The sequence below is a fragment of the Taeniopygia guttata genome, chromosome 4 (genome assembly GCF_048771995.1).
Source record: "Taeniopygia guttata chromosome 4, bTaeGut7.mat, whole genome shotgun sequence".
NCBI classification, from domain to species: domain Eukaryota; kingdom Metazoa; phylum Chordata; class Aves; order Passeriformes; family Estrildidae; genus Taeniopygia; species Taeniopygia guttata.
Window position 1 is genome coordinate 48,339,744 of NC_133028.1, and position 19,303 is coordinate 48,359,046.

Below are 19,303 nucleotides of genomic sequence, written 5' to 3' on the forward strand. Positions count from 1 at the left end.
TGTGAAAAAACACATCAGCTTAGTAAAAGGATAAAGTCTGGAGTTCCTAATTTGGGCATAAAGGTGGAATGGTGCAGGGCACAGGACTGGGTTTGTACTGTCTGGCTTATAACCATGTGAAAATCTTGAGTGAAGCTGCTGGAATTAAGAGCTGAGTGTCCAACTCTGCAAAAACTAGTCAGTCCATTGTTACTCACTCTTTGGAACCACTATTTAAATTTTTTCATCTCTCAAACTCACAGAAATTGTCTACCATGCCTTTCTTCAGGCTTGCCTCCAGGGAGAGAAAGAAGAGGCAGATAGAAGATTCAGAATTCAAAATGGAACTGTGGAATTAACTGCAGTGACTTTCCTGTTACAAGCACCTGCAGAGCATGGGTGGGTTCTAGACATACTGTAGCACCATGTGATTTACAGCAGAGCTTCTGTGGCTTCTGCAAAGCTTCTAAGCCTGATGTGGGCAGCTGCTCAGGTTGGGCTAAGTTGGTGAAAGCTCATATAGAAACAACCACAATTACATTCATTCAAATTAAAACTGCAGTGAAGACCTGACAATTAAAGTGCAGGCACTGCTTCCACTGGGTAAATACATCAGGGAGGAAGTGGTACATAGCAGTATTTGATTTTTGTTTGAAGCTTTTGTTTTAAAAAGTATTGAATGTGTCATTGCTGATAGGGACATTGAATAGCTCCCACTGCTGTGATACAATTGAAACCTCTGCTGATGACAAGTAGTAGCTCTAAATTGTCGAAACATGAAAGATTGGCATTAAAACAAATTTTCTCCCTTAAGACTGCAGCCTATTGAATAACAAAGGTTTGTTAGTTCAAGTCCCTTGCAATCAATCCTTGCATAAAACATGCATTCCTAATGCCAGCTCTTGTTAACATATTAAAAGAAAACTGATTTTGGATCTGAAAACATTGGGTGTTAAATTTCCTCATTTACCCTTTTATACTATTATAAAAATCACTGCATATTAAAATATTGGTTGCTCAAAATAATAACAATCCTAAGCAGGAAATAAATGCAAATCAGGAAAAATAACTAAAATATTTTTTTTCAAAGACACAAAGAAAACAAACCCCTAATATGTTACCCATAACTAGTGACACCTATGTTTAGGACTGCATACTGTTTCAGTAAAAATCAGTAACTGCTGAACATGCAAATAGCTTATAAATATTTCTTGATATCAATTACTTATACAAAATAAAAAGTGAAATTAGAGAACAGCAGAATGTATTTGTTTGTCCAAAAGAGTCACTATTCTAAATCTGCAGATCAAGGAAAGTGTGTACTAAATAAAAAGAGAGCAGCAAAAAAGCAGCTTTGAATTGATCTGGAATACATTCATCTGGAAAGAGCTTTAATAAAAAAGACAGCCTCAGTTCTGGGAATTTCAACTAAGCCAGCTGATTATCCCTGCAAACACAAGGCAAAAAGACTATTTAAAAAAGGATGCACAATAATGGAACTTAAAGAAAGACAATACAAAACAAATCTCTCAACATAAGTGAGATGAGAATCCATTTTCCTTCCAATGCTTTCCACAGCTCCTGAAAGTGCCTGCTGCTGGCAACGAATGACATACAAGGGGAGGGAGGGCAAAGAGCTGTAAGCTTACCAGCCGATGGAGCTTATCGCTCCACTCCCTTTGTGACGCTGGGAACTCAAAAGCCTATAAAATGTGCCTTGGCTCCCAGTGCCCTTCTCCTTAAGCAAAATCAAAAGCAAGAGGCTGTACAGAGGAGAAACAGGATGCTGTTCTACTCCAAGGTAGCTCTCCTGACGTGTCTGTCACAGCATTTCTAACAGTTTGAACAGCATAGCCAAAGATTTTTTGCGACAGAGTTTTTCTTTCCAGTACCTGCTGTACTGCCTTACTTCCCCTTTTCTTCCTTCCCTCTTCTTATCTGTTGGTGGGGGTTTTGGAGGGTTGGGAGAGGGAGGTGGGAAAGGTACATCATTCCTGGAAGAGAGGAAAGAAACACGCAAGATGACTTCAGTCCCCACAGCCAAGTGGAACATGAGCATAAGCAGCAGGTGGAATGTGAGCCTTGCTGAAGCAGGAGATCCTTGGGGACAGGCTCTGGAAGCACCAGCTGCAAATGCTTCTGCCCCCGTAGCCTCCTCAGCAGGCAACTTCTCCAATCAGTTCGTGCAACCTTCTTGGCGCATTGCCCTGTGGTCTCTGGCGTACGGTGGTGTGGTGGCAGTGGCCGTTTTTGGAAATCTTATTGTCATCTGGATTATCCTGGCTCACAAGCGCATGAGGACAGTGACAAATTACTTCCTGGTGAATCTGGCCTTCTCTGATGCCTCCATGGCTGCTTTCAATACTCTCATCAACTTCATCTATGCTCTGCACAGCGAGTGGTATTTTGGAGAGGCTTACTGCCGCTTCCACAACTTCTTCCCAATCACAGCTGTCTTCGCCAGCATCTACTCCATGACAGCCATCGCTGTGGACAGGTGAGAAAAGAGAAAAGTTTAGGGGCGAGAGTTTGAGATCAGAGTCTCTGCCAAAATAAAAATGCAGAGATACCATAGTGACGAGAGGCAAAGACCTCAATAGTTTATTCACTGTACTCCTCTGTGCTTCTTTAGGATCTCTCCTTAACACACTTTTTCTCCTGGTCTTTGGTCTTTTTCCTTCAGTCTTCCATTATTTTTATTCTTCTGCTTTCTTTTATAGCAAACATTTCCTCTGTTTGACTTCTGCTGCTTTCTGTGCTCCATCTTTCAATACATATTCTGTAACAGCAACTCAGAGTTTTGCTTCCCACTGTGAAAACAGTTTGGCTCTCAGCCAGTCATCTAATATATACTGATAAGGAGTTGCAGGGATTGTGTGTAAAGGGAGAGGATTTCAAATTTCCCTCTTCTCTGTATTTCTGCAGATGGCAGAGGCATTTGCCTCCTCTTCAGAAATCACTTCAGATCCTGTTTTTAATAGCTTTTCTCACAATCAGCTCTGAGATGCTTTGTTCCTGCTGATTTTAACTAATGAGACTATTTACTTTGCCATCTGTGCATATCTAGAGGTCTGGCAAGAACGTATTTTCAAAGTGCTCAGTTTTTTTCTGATTTCTTGAAGCAAAATAAAGCTTTGTGACTGTCAAAGAAAAAAAGTCAGGGAGAAACTTTACCTTTGTATTCCTGACAATAATGGAATAAGACAGCTGTAGTGCCCATACAGCAAAGGGGAGATGCAGTTTCCTACACACATGCAATGATGGACTCTGTTTCTCAGAGCATGCTCTGAGTCTCCCCTGAAAAATGTTTCTTTCTTTATTATTGTTTTCACATTTGCTGTGCTGGAGAGATAACTTATGGATCTTTAAATTTTTTTTTAAGAAAAACTGATTTGTATTTCAGGTCATTTATTCCTCTTAGCAATGCACTGAGATTACTCACTAAACTCCTTTCTACATATTCAAATCTCATTATACATATTTTCTGAATTGACTTATCAGAACTGCAGTATTTCCAAGTGATGGTAGTTAACATTTTTTAAAGTACAATCCACTTTCTGAAATATTATTACTCATTTCCAGGTACAAAAATTGGGAAACATTGTTGTGCCTTTTGTACTTGTGGAAAATTTCATAATAATACTTTTCTGTTTGCTCTACTAATTGCAAATTTTTGGTGGCATTCTCAGCTAGATGCATTCCTGTTCTGTAAAGCTAGAAATGAAAGAGCAAGTGAGATTCTTGGCAACTCTTGTACTTTTCTGCTCTGAGGATGGGAGAACACATGGGGAAATCAGTACACTTTCCTCCTGCCAGTGTACCTTCTCAAACATTAGTCCCCATTAAAAACTGAAGACAGTGTAACACCAGTGCTACTACCTTAGACCAGGCAAAGATTTCTTTCATTGTCTTTTTGAGTTTCGCTTAAGATTCTCATCTAGCTTGAGGTTTTCAGAAACATAAAAGGGCATGAGTATTTAACAGAGCCGCATATTTAATAGTTACTGCAGCAGCTCATCAAGTCATTAGTTAAGCAGTTACTTGGATGCTGTGAGTAATGTTTTATTTTATTTCTCCTGACAAAATTATCCCCAGAGATGTAGTACGTACTACTTTGGCAGCTCCTAAATTTATGTTAGGAAACTGGGAACAAAAGCGAATCCAGTTCTTTATGAATCCAAACTGCATTTCCAGACTGAGACAAAAAAGCTCTGCTCCACACTGACTAAAGTGCAATGGACAGATACATCCATTGGAAATGTTTTCCTTGGTTCAGCAATGCAAAATGCTGGTGCTCAGAGGTGAGCAGATAGCTACTGTTACTCACTCTGATCTAGTTCTTGTCTGAAAATCCCCTGAAGAAATTACTGAATCACTATTTGCACCCCATCGCATCCTCCAAGTTCACCTGCCTCCAAAGGCAGATGATAATCTTCCCAAGAAACAATGGCATAGTTGTGTTTAGGCGAGCTCTCTGTAGTGCCATGCAGCATCATGTAAAACAAACAGCAGAGCAGTCTATCCCTCCTTCCCTATTCTCACTGCCATGCCTTTTCCTTTTATACCAAATCACACCTGATGCATTCAGTACTTTTAAACGTTCCCTGGCTACCTCTGCAAAACAAATCTGCCAAGTTGAGGAAACCTAAGAGTCAAAATAGATCCCAAGGAATGTCCTTGGATGTACAGACTGCCCTATTCCAGGGCAAAGATCTGCTGGGTGGATGTATTTTAAAACTTTGCTTCCCGTTTGTCTTTCATAAAAGTTGAGCCATTTTAACCCAGTGAACTCATCCTTACACATTCTTTTAATTAAAAAATTTAAAACAACAAAAGCTACAAATCATGATAAAGCTGCTAAGCGAACTGAAATTATGGGATCAGATGATTTCCCTTTAGAAATTGTTACCATCCCAAAATACTAAAGGTAATGGGTAGTAACTCACTAAAAAGTATGTTGTGATATGCTCCACTGGTTGCTTTAGAGCATCCAAATGTTCATAGAGTATAAATGTGTGACTGTGAACCTGGACAGCACTGAGCAGAGGTCATGGGCAGTAAAGGTTTCCTTTCACATCTGATTCTGTAGGACATTCTAAGCTATGTAAATTGTGACATTACTGGACTGACACAAAGGTTTGGGAACTAGACACCTCCTGCAGTGGGGGTGAGCTGCAGCTGGAGCTGAGGATTAAAGTATCCAAGACTAAATATCCTGGTCCTTGAACACAGACTCAAATTCATGTGGGTTTATTCACACTTCTGCCCATCCTTTCCTAGTGGGCTTTTCCCCCCTGCTTTCTCCTTTTTTTCCAACAGCCTCTTGGCAGCCTAGTGCAGAGACGGCAGAGGTAGCTCAAACTGAGTTTGTTTCAGGCACCAGAAGCAGCAGAGATTCTACACTATGCTGCTTCATGGGCATTCATTCCTGCATTCTTCTGTAGCTCATACTGCACAGTTCCACTGCTTCCAGTGCAACAGCTCCTTTAGCGATGTTATGGGGATAAACTGGTAAATAGTCCAAGATAAACTCAATAGGAGATAATTCTGGAGCCAATATGCCCTTTTCACTGACCAGTGCATGATCCTAAAGGGTCCATCTATGATCCTAAATTCCATCTGTGATCATGGCAATACAGTGTGTAACTGCAGTACAGTTCTTGGACATACTAATGACAGTAAATTACTCAGAATTTAGGTCACCTGGCCACTGAAGATCTGCTGTCCTTTCCCACAAGATCTTAGCATGCAAAGAAGGTGGTTCAGGTACGCCAGTGATTACTTTTGAGTCCCAAGATTGCTTCATTATACAACCAGTTCTGTGTATAGGCCTAAAAATTCTCTGCAGATGCTTGGTTACAGTGTAAGTTTGAGGATGTAGGAATACAGCACAAAAATAACATGCCTTCAGTAGAGCACTTAGTACTATGCATTTCCCCCTGTTTTTAGCACATTTACCATATTACTTTCTCAGTCACTTTTCTTTCTTCAATTCCATAATGATTCTCACATGTCAGTGAATTTAACTCTTTGTAAAAGCAACTCCTCTGGACTTAAAAGTATTCTAATAACTATGGTGAGTAGTTGCTGATCCTATTCATATCTTACAATTTATTTTCTTTCTAGTATGCCTGCAAGTTTTTTGTTCTTGAACACAAAAAAAAAAACATTTGTTTCATTTTACGTGACTTTAATATTAAATTTTATTTCTCCTCTTGCAGTCTTCTCCTCTTTTTATGAACCTTAGTATTACCTAGTTACTATTATGCATATGTATATCCTTATTCAATACCTATAATTCTAGTTTCTCTCCTTTTCTCACTTTTAATATATCTACAGAAGCACACATACTGTGTGCACACATATGCCAGTTTTCTTTTTTTCTGTGACATTTTTCAGTTACTGATGGCTGTTAATAATCCCTCTATACACTCAGACTCCAGCAAAAGAAATAATACAAGCTTGTAACAGAAGATGGACATGAGACATAAATGCAGGATTCACCTTATAAAATAAAACCCAAACTCATCACATATACACACTCACATCCTCAAAATATCACTTAGGCTCTTCAATCTCTCCAGGTGTATTCTGTAAGAGCAATTATTATTATCACAAAATAGTACCACAAGCCCTATAAATTAATGCTACTGAAATTCTGAAGTAGGCAGTTGGCACACTGAAAAATGTCTTATCTTTCCAGTAGAACACATTCTGGTATCAATCTCTGCCTGATTTCCCATTCCTGGGAAAAACTGCTCAAGGCCTTCATGCACCATAAGCATTTTAAACTGATATTCTTTCCAAACAATCAATTATCCGACTGCTATTAAGCATCTGTTACCTGCCTTGTATGCTCAGAAACAATAAAGTACAGAGAAATGTGTATGTGTTAAAATGATTTCAAACATTTCTGGCAGGTTAAGACATGGAGTGCACAGGGTACAACCCTGTGTTGTGGTCATCTGGCAGCAGTATCAGCAGAAGATGCACACCAAGAGGATCTGTTGGCATTTACATCCTTGAACATGAGCTTGGCACCAAGGGTTTTGAGTTTGGCTCAGCAGTGAATGGAAGAGGCTGAAGCAGTGGCAGACAGGAAACCTGCACTGCCCAGCCAGCTGCCAGACCTGGCACAGAGCTCAGCTCAAACAGAGCTGCAGCCTTCGGCCCCTCTCTCATTCCCTTTCCCTCAGATTTTGATGTCTCAAAGTAAACGATTTTCATGTAAAAGAAGTGAGAATTTGTACTGAATACTTGTGAGAGATGAACATCAGAACAAGAAAAACAAAAAAGGAGATGGAGGTTTTTTTTAGGTTTCTTGTGCTTCACAGGCTAGAGACCTCCCCCTCATACCTGCAAATATTTTCACCAGAAGAAATGGATAGTAGTTCTGTCTGTTTTTTTCTATAAGATGACACTTTACTGTTAACTGTCTTTTCCTAAAGCCTCTGGTGCTACATAACTACAGACCATATTGCAATTATGGTGCATATAACTGCAATACCCTACTACCACACTAAAATGCAACACAATGTTTTTTTCAAACTAATGGATGACTTCAAAATCACTTCAGGAATCAGCCTTGGTCACTGTATATCATAAAGGGAAAAAATGTAAGATAGGCTTTAGAAATTATCACTATTATTTTTATTTTTACTTTGAAAGTCAAATTAAAGAATTCAAAGAGGAAATCCCTTCCCCATTTCTCTGTCTTCCTCAAAGAGTATTTGAAGACAAAGCACATCTTATTTGTGGGTTCCAGTATCTTACCTGCCCTCTGAAAACTACTAGTTCTCAGAAGTGGAGAGAAAGTTCAATAGGAGGGCATTAAGGGTTCAAATATCAAAAGCTGAAATAAAAAGAACTCTCTCTCATCTGGGGGTCTAAAAATATTTTCTTGGACTTGACAATTCTCTTTCTGTCTTAGTAAAGAGGTGAGATCGTTTCTGCAAAACAGTGATGCAATGGCTACAGGATTCAGCATGCAGAGGCCTAGGAAAAATAAACCTTTTCTTGCAATGGTACAATTTAATAGCGTCTGGGCAAAAAGATGGGATTTTTTTGCAGTTTAGGTCAAAGTTCATGTTAGAGTTACATTATTAATAACATACTGGGGCAGTCTGGGAAAAAGATTACAGGCCTAACAGTTATTTTTTCCTTTTTGTTTTGTACTGAGTAAATATTCTATTTAATAAGCTGCTTTCAAAAGGTGCTGTAATAAAAGAGGTTGATACACCAATATCTTAAGAAATATAAACATCTACAAGAGCAACAAGCCCCCAGAATTCTTGTTCCAGAGAGGAAATATCCAGTAAGTTTTAACCTTATGTTCAAACAAGAAGTTCATTTTAGACAGAGTCTTAGCCTTAAATACATACTCTTATTTATAATTTAATGAAAACTATTAAAAATGTTCTGTGGTTTACTATGCAATGTAGCCTGTGGTACTTTTAAAAGTTAGTCAAGGGTTGGGATGATGATGAGTTCTTTGGAGAGAGAGATTTGTTAATTTTATTTTCTTAAAGATTATTGCCTAAATGCATGTTTTTCTAACTAATTTACCAACCAGGAAAGTTGTATCTTTCACATATTTGTGTTTCCCTAAAATAAAATTATTTCAAGATAACTGCAGAAACAAGAAAGAAGCCATCTAGATGACAGTAGCAGAAACATAAATACTAACAGTGATTTTTGCAGCTGGAGCTGTTTCTACAGACTTTGCACTGATACTGGTCCTCAGTAGCCTAGCTAGATGATATTAAAAAAAAAAAAAAAAAGAAACAGAAACCTTTCTGTCAGGAGAGGTCAGTCTATCATTTTATGAGCCAGACCCTTTCTATCAATATTCATAGGTATAGAATACATTGCATAAAATCAATTACATGCTCATAAAAATCTAGCCCATTGTCAGTTACCAGATTCTCCTCAAGTAGAAAGCACTGTTTATGAAAGCTCAGTCATGCTGAAAACTTTCAATATTACTGCTTTTAGGTTTTAGTTAAGAGGTACTTGTAAGCAAGGCATTGGAAGCTACTCCTGATTTCAGAAAAACTTCAGTGTTTCCCTCTGCTCAAAGCACAAATACTCATTCACCCAGAGCAACACACATTCCTCTGGGTAAATCAAGGCCAAGTTATACTCTGGGATATTGCCTACTGATATCTCAAATGTACCATGTGTTTATCTGTCATGTTGTCACACACCTCCTTTATGGCATTAGCTTCAAGGTGAACACTGCACAACAGACCCTTCAGGGCACCAAACACAGTCTTTCTCAACAGTCATTTATAGTCCTACATAAATGCCCACAGCCACTCTTCCTGCAGAGAAAAGTTAGACTAAACAAATGAATACAAACCAGTCCCACAAGAAAAGAAAGAGCCCTGCTCTAGTAGGTAGCAGATAGCAATTAAAGAAAACAAAAGTTAAAGATTTTGCTTTCATCATACAAAAAATGTCTTTAAAATCTCAGTTCATTCCATTACCTTTAGTCTACTCTATATAGCTTACATTTTGGAGGATTTTCCACAGCAGTGTTCTAAACAAGGGTAGGGAATCATAGCAGTTTCCTTAAATTTTTTAAATACCAGTTGATTCTAAATACAAAGTCTTAAGATCAGCCTCTGTCTTGAGGGAATAACAACTTCTGTGTATTCATGAAAGCAGCATGCTCTGCTGTCTCCTGTTGACAAGTCACTTACATGCAAGCATTATGATTTTTCTCCCAGTCTCTTCCTTTGTCAAGTTCCAATTTCCTGTTACAATCTGGGATGATTACATTTTGCCCCATGTGAGTTTATAAACACATTGTAAACAGGTGAAACAAATCAGTAAGGATGATTAAAGGCTTCCAACTGGGTCTCCAAACGGGCATTTTTAGGATCCAATTTTGAACATGATTTTGTTTTAATAACATCTTGTGCATTTTTGCTGCAATTTTCTAAATGATGTTTTAAAGATGAAAGGTTTTCCTGGCTGTATTAGCCATTGTATGCCATCTTACAAAAAGACAAATTAGGTTTAGTTTTTTATCTTTTCTGCTGTTGAGACCATAATACACAAACTTTGCAAGCTTTTATAGTATGTAGCAGCTATTTGGCTCATGTTACTTGAACACTGTAAGAGAGATACATGATTATGCTGCCACTGAAACTACTGGCTTAAAGAGTTTATCAGTATTACTCAAAAGAAGACTCTCTCTATTTTTGTTCCAGAGAAAACATCTTTTCTTGATTTGTTGAACCCAAGACACGGGAAGAGAAGAGTCTAAATCATAGACTCTAGATAAATAGAGCAGTTCAGAAGGGAACTGGATCCACTCTGACCCCAGCAGCTAAGAAAAGAGTGCAGCAGCAAGTACACCATGATGCACCATCCATTATATCATGCAGCCTGAATGATTTCTCATTAATCTCAGTGGAAAAACTCTTGCTGACTTCAGTAGTAATCAATTAGGGACAAAAATTAACACAAGATAAAGCTGTAAGAGAAGTGATAACAGTGGGATGGCATATGGTCACAAAAACAAAAATTATGTGCTAACGATGTGCATATGAAACTGAAGTGCTACCTAAAAATGCTTTGGAGTCATACACAGAAGAACATGGTGCAGTTGGTTGAGCACATTGTGTTGGCTTGAGATTCTACCTGCACATATTTCCATCTCTGCACTTTTGAATGTGCATATTCCATCTTGTAATTATTTTCCAAGTATAAATGTTTTGTTGGGTGGGGTAATAATGATTTTTGCTTGTTGTGATGAGTATAATGAGTTCATTCCTTTCAGCAATGCATATTTTACATCCCTGTTTTGTTGTGTGGAATAAGCTATCTGTGGCACTATCAGCAGCTTCCACTGGAGTGAGAAAGCATTAGATGTTCCATCTTTAAATCAAACCACCTCACTGGGAGTTCAGAGTCCTTTATTCAGCAGGGAATCACACTGCTCAACCCTGGTGACAGACTGAACAGTAACTGTCCAAAGACTGCAAAGCAAATTGGCATAGCACCCCACTGAAAAAATGTCTGTGTGGCTCCAGAATGCTTTTCAGTGGTCTAACAAGCCTCCAGTTGCTTGTAGCCACTAGAAATCCTTCTACAGCTCAAATGCCAACTATCTTTTACTGTCCATGGAAATGTGGTATGGAGAGGTACAAGCTCTATGTATAAATATCACAGAACAAGGTGAGCCTATGAGGGCTTCTGCATTTGTCACTGGCTTCAGAACAACTGCAAAAATTTTGGGCACTATGACATTAAAAAGGCATTAATCTATCTAGAGAGCATCTAGAGGAGGATCACAAGGCTGGTGAAAGGTCTGGAGTGGAAGCCTTATGAGAAGTGGCTGAGGTCACTTGGCTTGCTCAGCCTAGAAAGGAGGAAACTGAAGGGAGACTTAATTGCAGTCTTTAACAACCTCACAAGGGAAAGCAGAAGGACAGGCAGTGATTTCTTCACCCTCCTGACCAGTGTCAGGACCCAGAGGAACAGCATGAAGCGAGTCAGGAGAGGTTTAGGTCAGGTATCAGGAAAAGGTTTTTCACCGTGAGGGTGGTTGGGCACTGGAACAGGCTCCCCAGGGAAGTGGACACAGCACAGCCTGACTCAGTTGGACAATGCTCTCAGACACACAGTGATTCTTGGGAATGGTCCTGTGCAGGGTCCTGTGTGAGTTGGACTCAATGATCCTCATGGGTCGCTTGCAACTCAGCTTTTTGTATGATTCTATGATGAAGTCCAGATCACTTGAAAGAACTGTGGAGTAGCAGAACAGTCTGCAAGACAGATGGCATCAGAGCATGCAAGAAGTCCTGCTGTTCTCCTTGCACGCTGTTTATGGTTGGTGGATTACAGAGAAAAACTCTGTGGGAGTTCTCTCCCATACGCCTGCAGAAGCAGAAGGGCTTGCCACCACACAGCCATTCTGCCAAAATCTTCTGGTTTTATACCAGTCCTTGGACTCTCCATTATGCTAGGGCTGATTTTTGTCATGTCTTTTGCTCTTACATGACCCCCAGTTTCCCTTCTTAGTCTCTCCTCTCTCAACACAATTTCTATATGTTGTTATTCTACAGTTCTCCTTTCTTTGCTTCTCCTATTAGTTTCTTATTTTTCTCTTTTCATTTCTATTTTTTTCATTCAGTAAACTGAATGAAAAATAAAGGATCTCTTGCTAGATCCTTTATTTCATAATTCTCTCTTTCACTCCTGGCATATTCAAACATTTCTTTTATTTCTACACCATGTTCAGCACCCTCAATGCACAATTCAGACAGCATGTCTACTCTTCCCCCTTGTAACTGGCATTTTGCCACCCTTAATATATGTAAGGATATCATACAGAGTAAAAGAAATGCCATAATGACAGAACTACACCATGATATATGAAAGACAGTTTTCAGCCATGGGGAACCATAATATACAGGGGCAATATGCTCATCATACATACCCATTATCCCATCCTCAGCCTCCTTACCTCACTGATTTTCTGAGTGGCACCTAAGCAGGAGCAACACCTAAACAGCACATAAGCAGGAGCATGTGTGCCTCCTTTGCAAATTACAGCTAACAGTGCAGAAAGAACTCAGTTCTTTTCAAGGCTTCTTTTGGCTACAGAGATAACATCCAAATTCTGTTCAAATGTGAAGTTTTTGATCTTCAGTGAAGGATCATTGCACATTTTTTACTTTACTTACTTGTGGCAATGATAGTTTCTCTAAGAAAATGCTACCAAACATGTATGAGAAATCTGAGTGAATGTAATAATTGCAGTTAAAAGTAATATCTCACTATGTTAATTAAGCAATTTTGTTTCTAAGACAAGCCACTTTGAGAACTTACACTTACAGAACACACTGTAATTGTTGTGTAATTGTAGTGTACCAGCAAAGCAGAATAACTTACATTTGCTATCAAAAGCTCTGTAACAGAGCTGTCAATACTCTCCACTAAATCTATCCAGCACAAAGATATTATTGAGGGAACAGTCAAAGTTGCCCTACTTCCTTTCCATTTTGCTTGTTAGAATGACTACCTGTAACATATTTGTAATCAATCTTGTGCAATAGCTAGGCTGTTGGCTTATCACTCAAATTTGAACCCTAAAGATAAAAAGCATGCTTTTCATCTGGTCCTTGTCCTTTGACTTACATTACTCAGACAGCCAGTTGTTAAAATTTCCATCAGTACAGCTGTATGAGTCACTTCACCTAAACAATCCATGTCTTTAAAGGGCAGACAGGGAGATGAAAGGACCAAATTTTATCTTGGGCAACAAGAACAAGAACTACTGTTGATATCTATTGGGAGTAAGATTATTATAACTGGGAATAGGAATTATGTGAATGCAACAGAAGTCTGACAATAGCACATTAAATAATAGCAATGTGCAATCTGAAGTAGCAATTTGCAGAAATAATTTGAGGCTAGAAGGAGGTGTCTTAAGAGTCTCACAAGCATGTGAAAATTATTATTTGTTTACAGCTTATCACTTACTACAAGTAAAGATCTTCAAATATTTGGACAGTGCTTAGCAGTCCACACAAAAGCCATGAAAGACAGGGCTCATGACTACCAGCCTGACTTCTTTACCAAGTGGTACTTACTCTTAGAAGGAGAAAGGAGATACATGGGAGAGGGCAACAATCCAACTGCTGTTCTCAAGAAACAGAAGACACACAGCACTCAAAACTATTTCATACTATATAATACCAAATGCACCAGTTTAGCTGAAATAAAAAACTGAAAGGCACATGAAGGAGAGGGGAACTGTTACTCTATGGAGAAAAAACATCAAAGTGCAGTAGAAACAAAAATTGAACAAGCTTGAAATTCCAGATATGGAAATTGATGATTCAGAACTGAACATGGTTTAGATTAGATCACTCCCTGTTTCTGACAGCACTTAGCTGTTTTAAGATATTAGGGCAGTTATGTCTAACAGAAAAGGCATAGCACTATTATGACCAATGTTGGATTTATCGCATATTTTATCATTAACTACAGAGTCAGCTTTGCTAAAACAAATATATATTCTGTAATTATTCATCTGTCAAATATAAAATTTCTAAAAAAGTAAAACTATCTTGAGTGAAATTTGTGTACCACAGCAGATAAACATGGATGCAGAAGATTCTTGCACAAATTCTTATCAGGAACATTATCTTACAAATACTATTGTTCCTGTCTCATGGCTAATGTCTATACCTAAAAATCTTGGACAAATCTGCCAAGAACCAAGATGTGTACTGTAACAATTAAAATATATCACTCTTTCCTTTCTTTGAAATAAGTATAAGTCATTCAATTGCAGCAAACAATATATTAATCAAAAAATGATTGATACAAATTTTGTCTCACTTGTTCCTTGCATCTGTAACAGAAAAAAAAACAGGAAACAAGACTTGGTTTTCTATTACTGTCTAGATGCTTTTTCTCATTGCTTTTTTTTTTTTTCCTAAGCTTTTACATTGTAATTACTTAAACGTTTTGATTCTTCTTTTGCATGTTCTTCTAAGGTTACCAGCATGCATGAACTGCCAATACAATTATGGGGCAGCACAAAGAGTGCTATCCTGTCTGGGAGAACAGGAACTGAGGAGGCAAACGAGATGTTTTCTTTCTTTATGCATCTATCTCCCTTAGTGATTTTACCAGTCCTAAACTGGCTCTTCTCTCAGTCTCTGTATGAATCAGTTGCTCTGGTGTTCTTTGGCAGAAAATCTGAAATCAGTCTATCTCTACTGAAATAAATGCATGTGGATTTACCAGGTTCCTGTAGCTTTGGGACAGATGACTAATAATCCTGACAGCTTGGCTGTAAGTTTTCATATAAGAAATAAATGTTGTATGACCTAGCAGAGTAACAGAGGATCCAGCTGCATTGTGGCTTTTCCATCAGGCTGTACAGTCACAGAATGGTCTAACTCTTAACAAAATAGTTTCTCTACTAATATACATATGATTTACTGAGTGTCTCATGGCTGCAAAATAATAGCCAATGAACTACCTTCTTCCAGCACTGCCTTCATTGGAGCTGAACCATACAAAGAGCACAGTAACATCAGAACTACAGGAAGACAAATATCTCTGCTTTTATCCTAAGCTTTGGTGTATTCTAGATACATGTGACTCTCTGAAGAGTTCTTACACAGAGGTTTTTGCTTTCCTTTACAGATATATGGCCATTATTGATCCCTTGAAACCTAGGCTCTCTGCAACTGCTACCAAGGTGGTGATTGGGAGCATATGGATTTTGGCATTCCTGTTGGCCTTTCCCCAGTGCCTATACTCCATAACCAAGGTGATGCCTGGGAGAACTCTTTGCTATGTAGCATGGCCAGGTGGTCCAAAACAGCATTTTACGTAAGCTTTTGTTCTTTTAAAATTGTGCATGGTGGTGTTTAGACTTACAATGGACTTGGCAAAATCTCTGGAGTCGTACAAATGCTCTGCATGCAGAATAACTAACAGCTTTGATCACTGAGAAATGCAGAGCCATTTCTAAGTAAGGATGATAAAGCATTACATGTGATAGACAAAACAAATTCTCCTCAATATTTGAGTGTGCTCTCTCCTGCTCTCCTGTGCTGCACTTTTACTGTCATTGCTCCACATAAGATGGCTACTTCTATACAGACAGAGATGGTCAGAATTGGGAACATAACATGCATTCAAAGCAAGCTTCCTCTTTATCCTAACCAGGAAAACAAGGATTTCTAGTCTCTCCTTAGCATCATTTAGGTTGGAAAATACTTCTAACATCATCAAGCCCAACCACTGACCTTACACCACCCAGTCTATCACTAGACCATATCCCTAAGTGCCACATCTACACATTTGAAATACATCCAGGGATGGTGAATAAATTGATTATCTGGGTAGCCTGTACCAATGCTTGACAGCCCTTCTCATGAAAATAATTTCCTAATATTCAGTCTAAATTCCCCCTGGCACAGCCTGAAGTCATTTATTCTCTTGTAACTACGGAGAAGAGACAAACATCCACCTCATCACAATCTCCTTTCAGGTAATTGTAGAGAATGAGAAGGCCCTAACCAGTTTTTTTCCTCTAGATTTCTTCATGGAAGGGGTGGATTTTGCCACTTCGTTCTGTTACACTATCACAATTATGTCAGATACAAGTCCAAAAGAGAAAATTGGATAACCTATAACTGGTTCCACTTTCTGAAAGTGAGAATATCAGTCAATTAAATTAAATATATCCTGTTTGTCCCTCTGGTAGAATTAAGAATAAGTGGCTACTTGGGTATCTGTCGTTTCATGTCATCACTGACATTTAAAAAAAACATCATGTTCAAGGCTGAAAGCCTATGTGACCATCTAGAATCAAATTTGACCTTTTGCTCTTTTTGAGGTAGGTGAAAGACGTCCTAGTCATATGTAATTTTTATCACTTTAGGACTATACACAGACATTTCTCTTTAGGGCAGGAAGGTCACACTCAGTGACAGCTGGGGATTCTTCACTTACCATTCATTAGGATTTTATCTGAAGCTGGCATTTAACCAGGAACTAACAGGAGACCACAGAAATTATCTTTGTTTTCCCAGTGCTGACGTAGCAGTAGTGACTATATTGCACACAAGCTGCAGATCTGTGCTGTCTATGCGCAACAGATCTGCCATATGAAGAACAGTGGGTGACAGGACTCTTATCTTTGCACCAATATATCACTAAAATACCTTTTTTCCTCTTTAATTTATGGTCCAAACTAGAGCTCCAAATGCCTAGCTTGCCCTCATGATACTTGGCTGTGTAATTAAATCAACGCAGCTAGTTATGGACAAACACAGCTTATTCTGCAGTCACTAATCATGGTAACTATGGAATCACTCATAATATATACTAGTGCAGGCTCAGCATTAGACATTCCACAAAACACATACATTAAAATGTACATAAATTTGCAATGCAATTCAAGACTTTCAAAAAGAGTGAAAACACCAAGGACTAGCCAGTTAATATAAAACATGATTTGTGCTAAAATAGAAGTTTTGACTTGTAGCAGCCCATTCCATTGGTATAGCTCCTCTGAAAGCACTTACAACTTAAATACCTTTTCATTGCAGGTATCATATTATTGTGATTGTGCTGGTCTACTGCTTCCCACTGCTTGTCATGGGCATCACTTATTCCATGGTGGGAATTACCCTCTGGGGAGGAGAAATACCAGGCGACACATCCAACAAATATCATGAGCAGCTGAAAGCCAAGAGAAAGGTACTGTTCCAGTAAATCCCACTAAGTGAATATTTATATAACCATCTGCAACTGTGTTGCAACATAGCACAGTAAATTCTTTCAGAAACACCAAATCACTTGTAATAACAGTAGTAAGAGATCAGCTTCAATACAAAATTTGATTAAGTTTGACAAGTTGTCTTTGTTCACTGGCGGTTCTTTTCATAACTTTAATATCTGTCATTAAATAAAGGAAACATTTGGGTTTTAACTTCTTACTCCACATGTAGCAGCACACACTGTGTCTGCTATGTGGAAATTAACGCAAAAAGTTTAGCCTTCATAGAGTTAAGATAGTGACTTTTGAACAATGGGCTAGCAAACTATTAGCTCTTGTTAGGTAAGATTCTCATCCAAGTGAAACAAAAGTGAATCTTGCTGTAACTCTCAGGTGATTAAGGTCCATGCATATTTGACATCATAAGCACTGATCAGCCTGTTTGTAATAAATAAATTAGATTTTTAAACCGTAACATTTTTGTTTATGCTTATGAACTATTTTACTATATACAGTTCAGTTTTCGTAATGCCATAGTGCAATGAAGGTTTTTTTCCTACAAAATTCTTTTTCTTAACCTAACTTTTCTTATTTAGTAGGACAGCCTTCTGCTTTTTTTTATTTCTGACACAATTTTTTTATACTAAAATGTATTTAACCTTCCAAATTTTAAAAAAATGATACCCTACTACAATCTTCTAATTCACAACAATGAGCACATTTTCAGTTGCTTAGTTCACTTCCTGATGCTGTGAGTATGTTTGAACTGTGAAACATGCTACTGGGCTGCAGCAACAGCAGAGTGAGGCATATTGGGTCCTGAGACTACACGAGATGTCCTGCAGATTCTGGAGAACACTAACATTTTCATTTCTTTCGGGACACTGCAAGACTCTTTCAGTTTCTGTAAGAGACACAACTTGCAAAAGCAAATGTGGAAAGGAAATTATTAAATTATTGCAGAACCAGGACATGCCACATCTTCAGGACCTGTTATCATAATGACTAAGTAAAATAATCATCTTGTGACATAGAAACTAAAGTCTCTGAAGACCAAATCTGGCTTTTACTATATGAAATAGAGAGCCCAATTAAATCCCTTGAATACTTTAAAAACAGCACCTGTTTAGAATTCAAAATAGATACAAGAGACAAGGAAGAGCATCCTTAATTAAAGGATTTTCAATCCTACGGTGATGCATATCTTCAAGACATGCAACAAGGGAATTAAATTGCGTGCAGATATATTATAACTGCATCAGTGACTTTATGGGTAGAGCTCCATGACAGCACTTTAGCTACACTGCTGTGCTCTCCAGCAGGATTTATGAAATAACTGGTATTTGGAAAGATGAATCATAATTGGTTATTCATGGAGAGGAACTAACACACTGGAATCCAAATAAAGCCATAACTCGGCCTGCCTCTGATAACACAGCTAGTGCTTTGCTCTTTTCAGGCAAAGAAATAATCTGGTTTTCTTGCTCTTTAGTATATAGGTATCAAGATACATATAAAATCTGTGCACTTATAATGAAAAAGAAATATAAAATAGCTGACTATGTTTCATATCAGGCAATGTTACAGGACAAAGGGGTCTGATTAGACATTAGTGTTGTTTGAAATGGTATTTAATATTAAGAAGGTAGTGAACAGTTCGTGTAAGACCTTTAAAAGAAACAATATTTGCTAGCAAAAGACTTGAAGCTTGAGAAAGTTGTTTGTAGTTCAACAGATAGTCTCATCATTTCATATATATGACTGGGCAATACAGTCCTGAATCCTCCTGAAAGCAATATTAAGTGATGAAGGATTCAAGGAATTTCACAGTGCACACTGTAGGCTGGCCAACACAAAGTCATGCTTAGTATCTTTAAGGTCAAAGACAAACTATTTAGAAATTCAGGACCGGATGAAACTTCAAAACTACTTTTGCCTTTCTTTTTTCCTTGACACTCAGCTCATATATCTCAGGGATGACCCATTTAAATCTGCCTCGTATCAGTCTTTTAAACTTCTGAACATTTGCTACATGCAGGGACTTTGCAGCCCTTATGCCTT

The 19,303-nt window shown here is 38.3% G+C and overlaps 1 protein-coding gene across 1 annotated transcript in view; it reads left to right on the forward strand.

The window, feature by feature from the left end:
* Positions 1-1,628: 1,628 nt before the first annotated feature.
* TACR3 (tachykinin receptor 3) overlaps positions 1,629-19,303 on the forward strand; it is a 38,542-nt gene continuing 20,867 nt past the window's right edge. Inside the window, exons 1-3 of the mRNA XM_002193653.5 lie at positions 1,629-2,476; positions 15,157-15,345; positions 17,073-17,223. Of these exons, the coding sequence (XP_002193689.5) occupies positions 2,001-2,476; positions 15,157-15,345; positions 17,073-17,223 (816 nt within the window). The 5' untranslated portion in view covers positions 1,629-2,000. The remainder of the gene's footprint in view (positions 2,477-15,156; positions 15,346-17,072; positions 17,224-19,303) is intronic.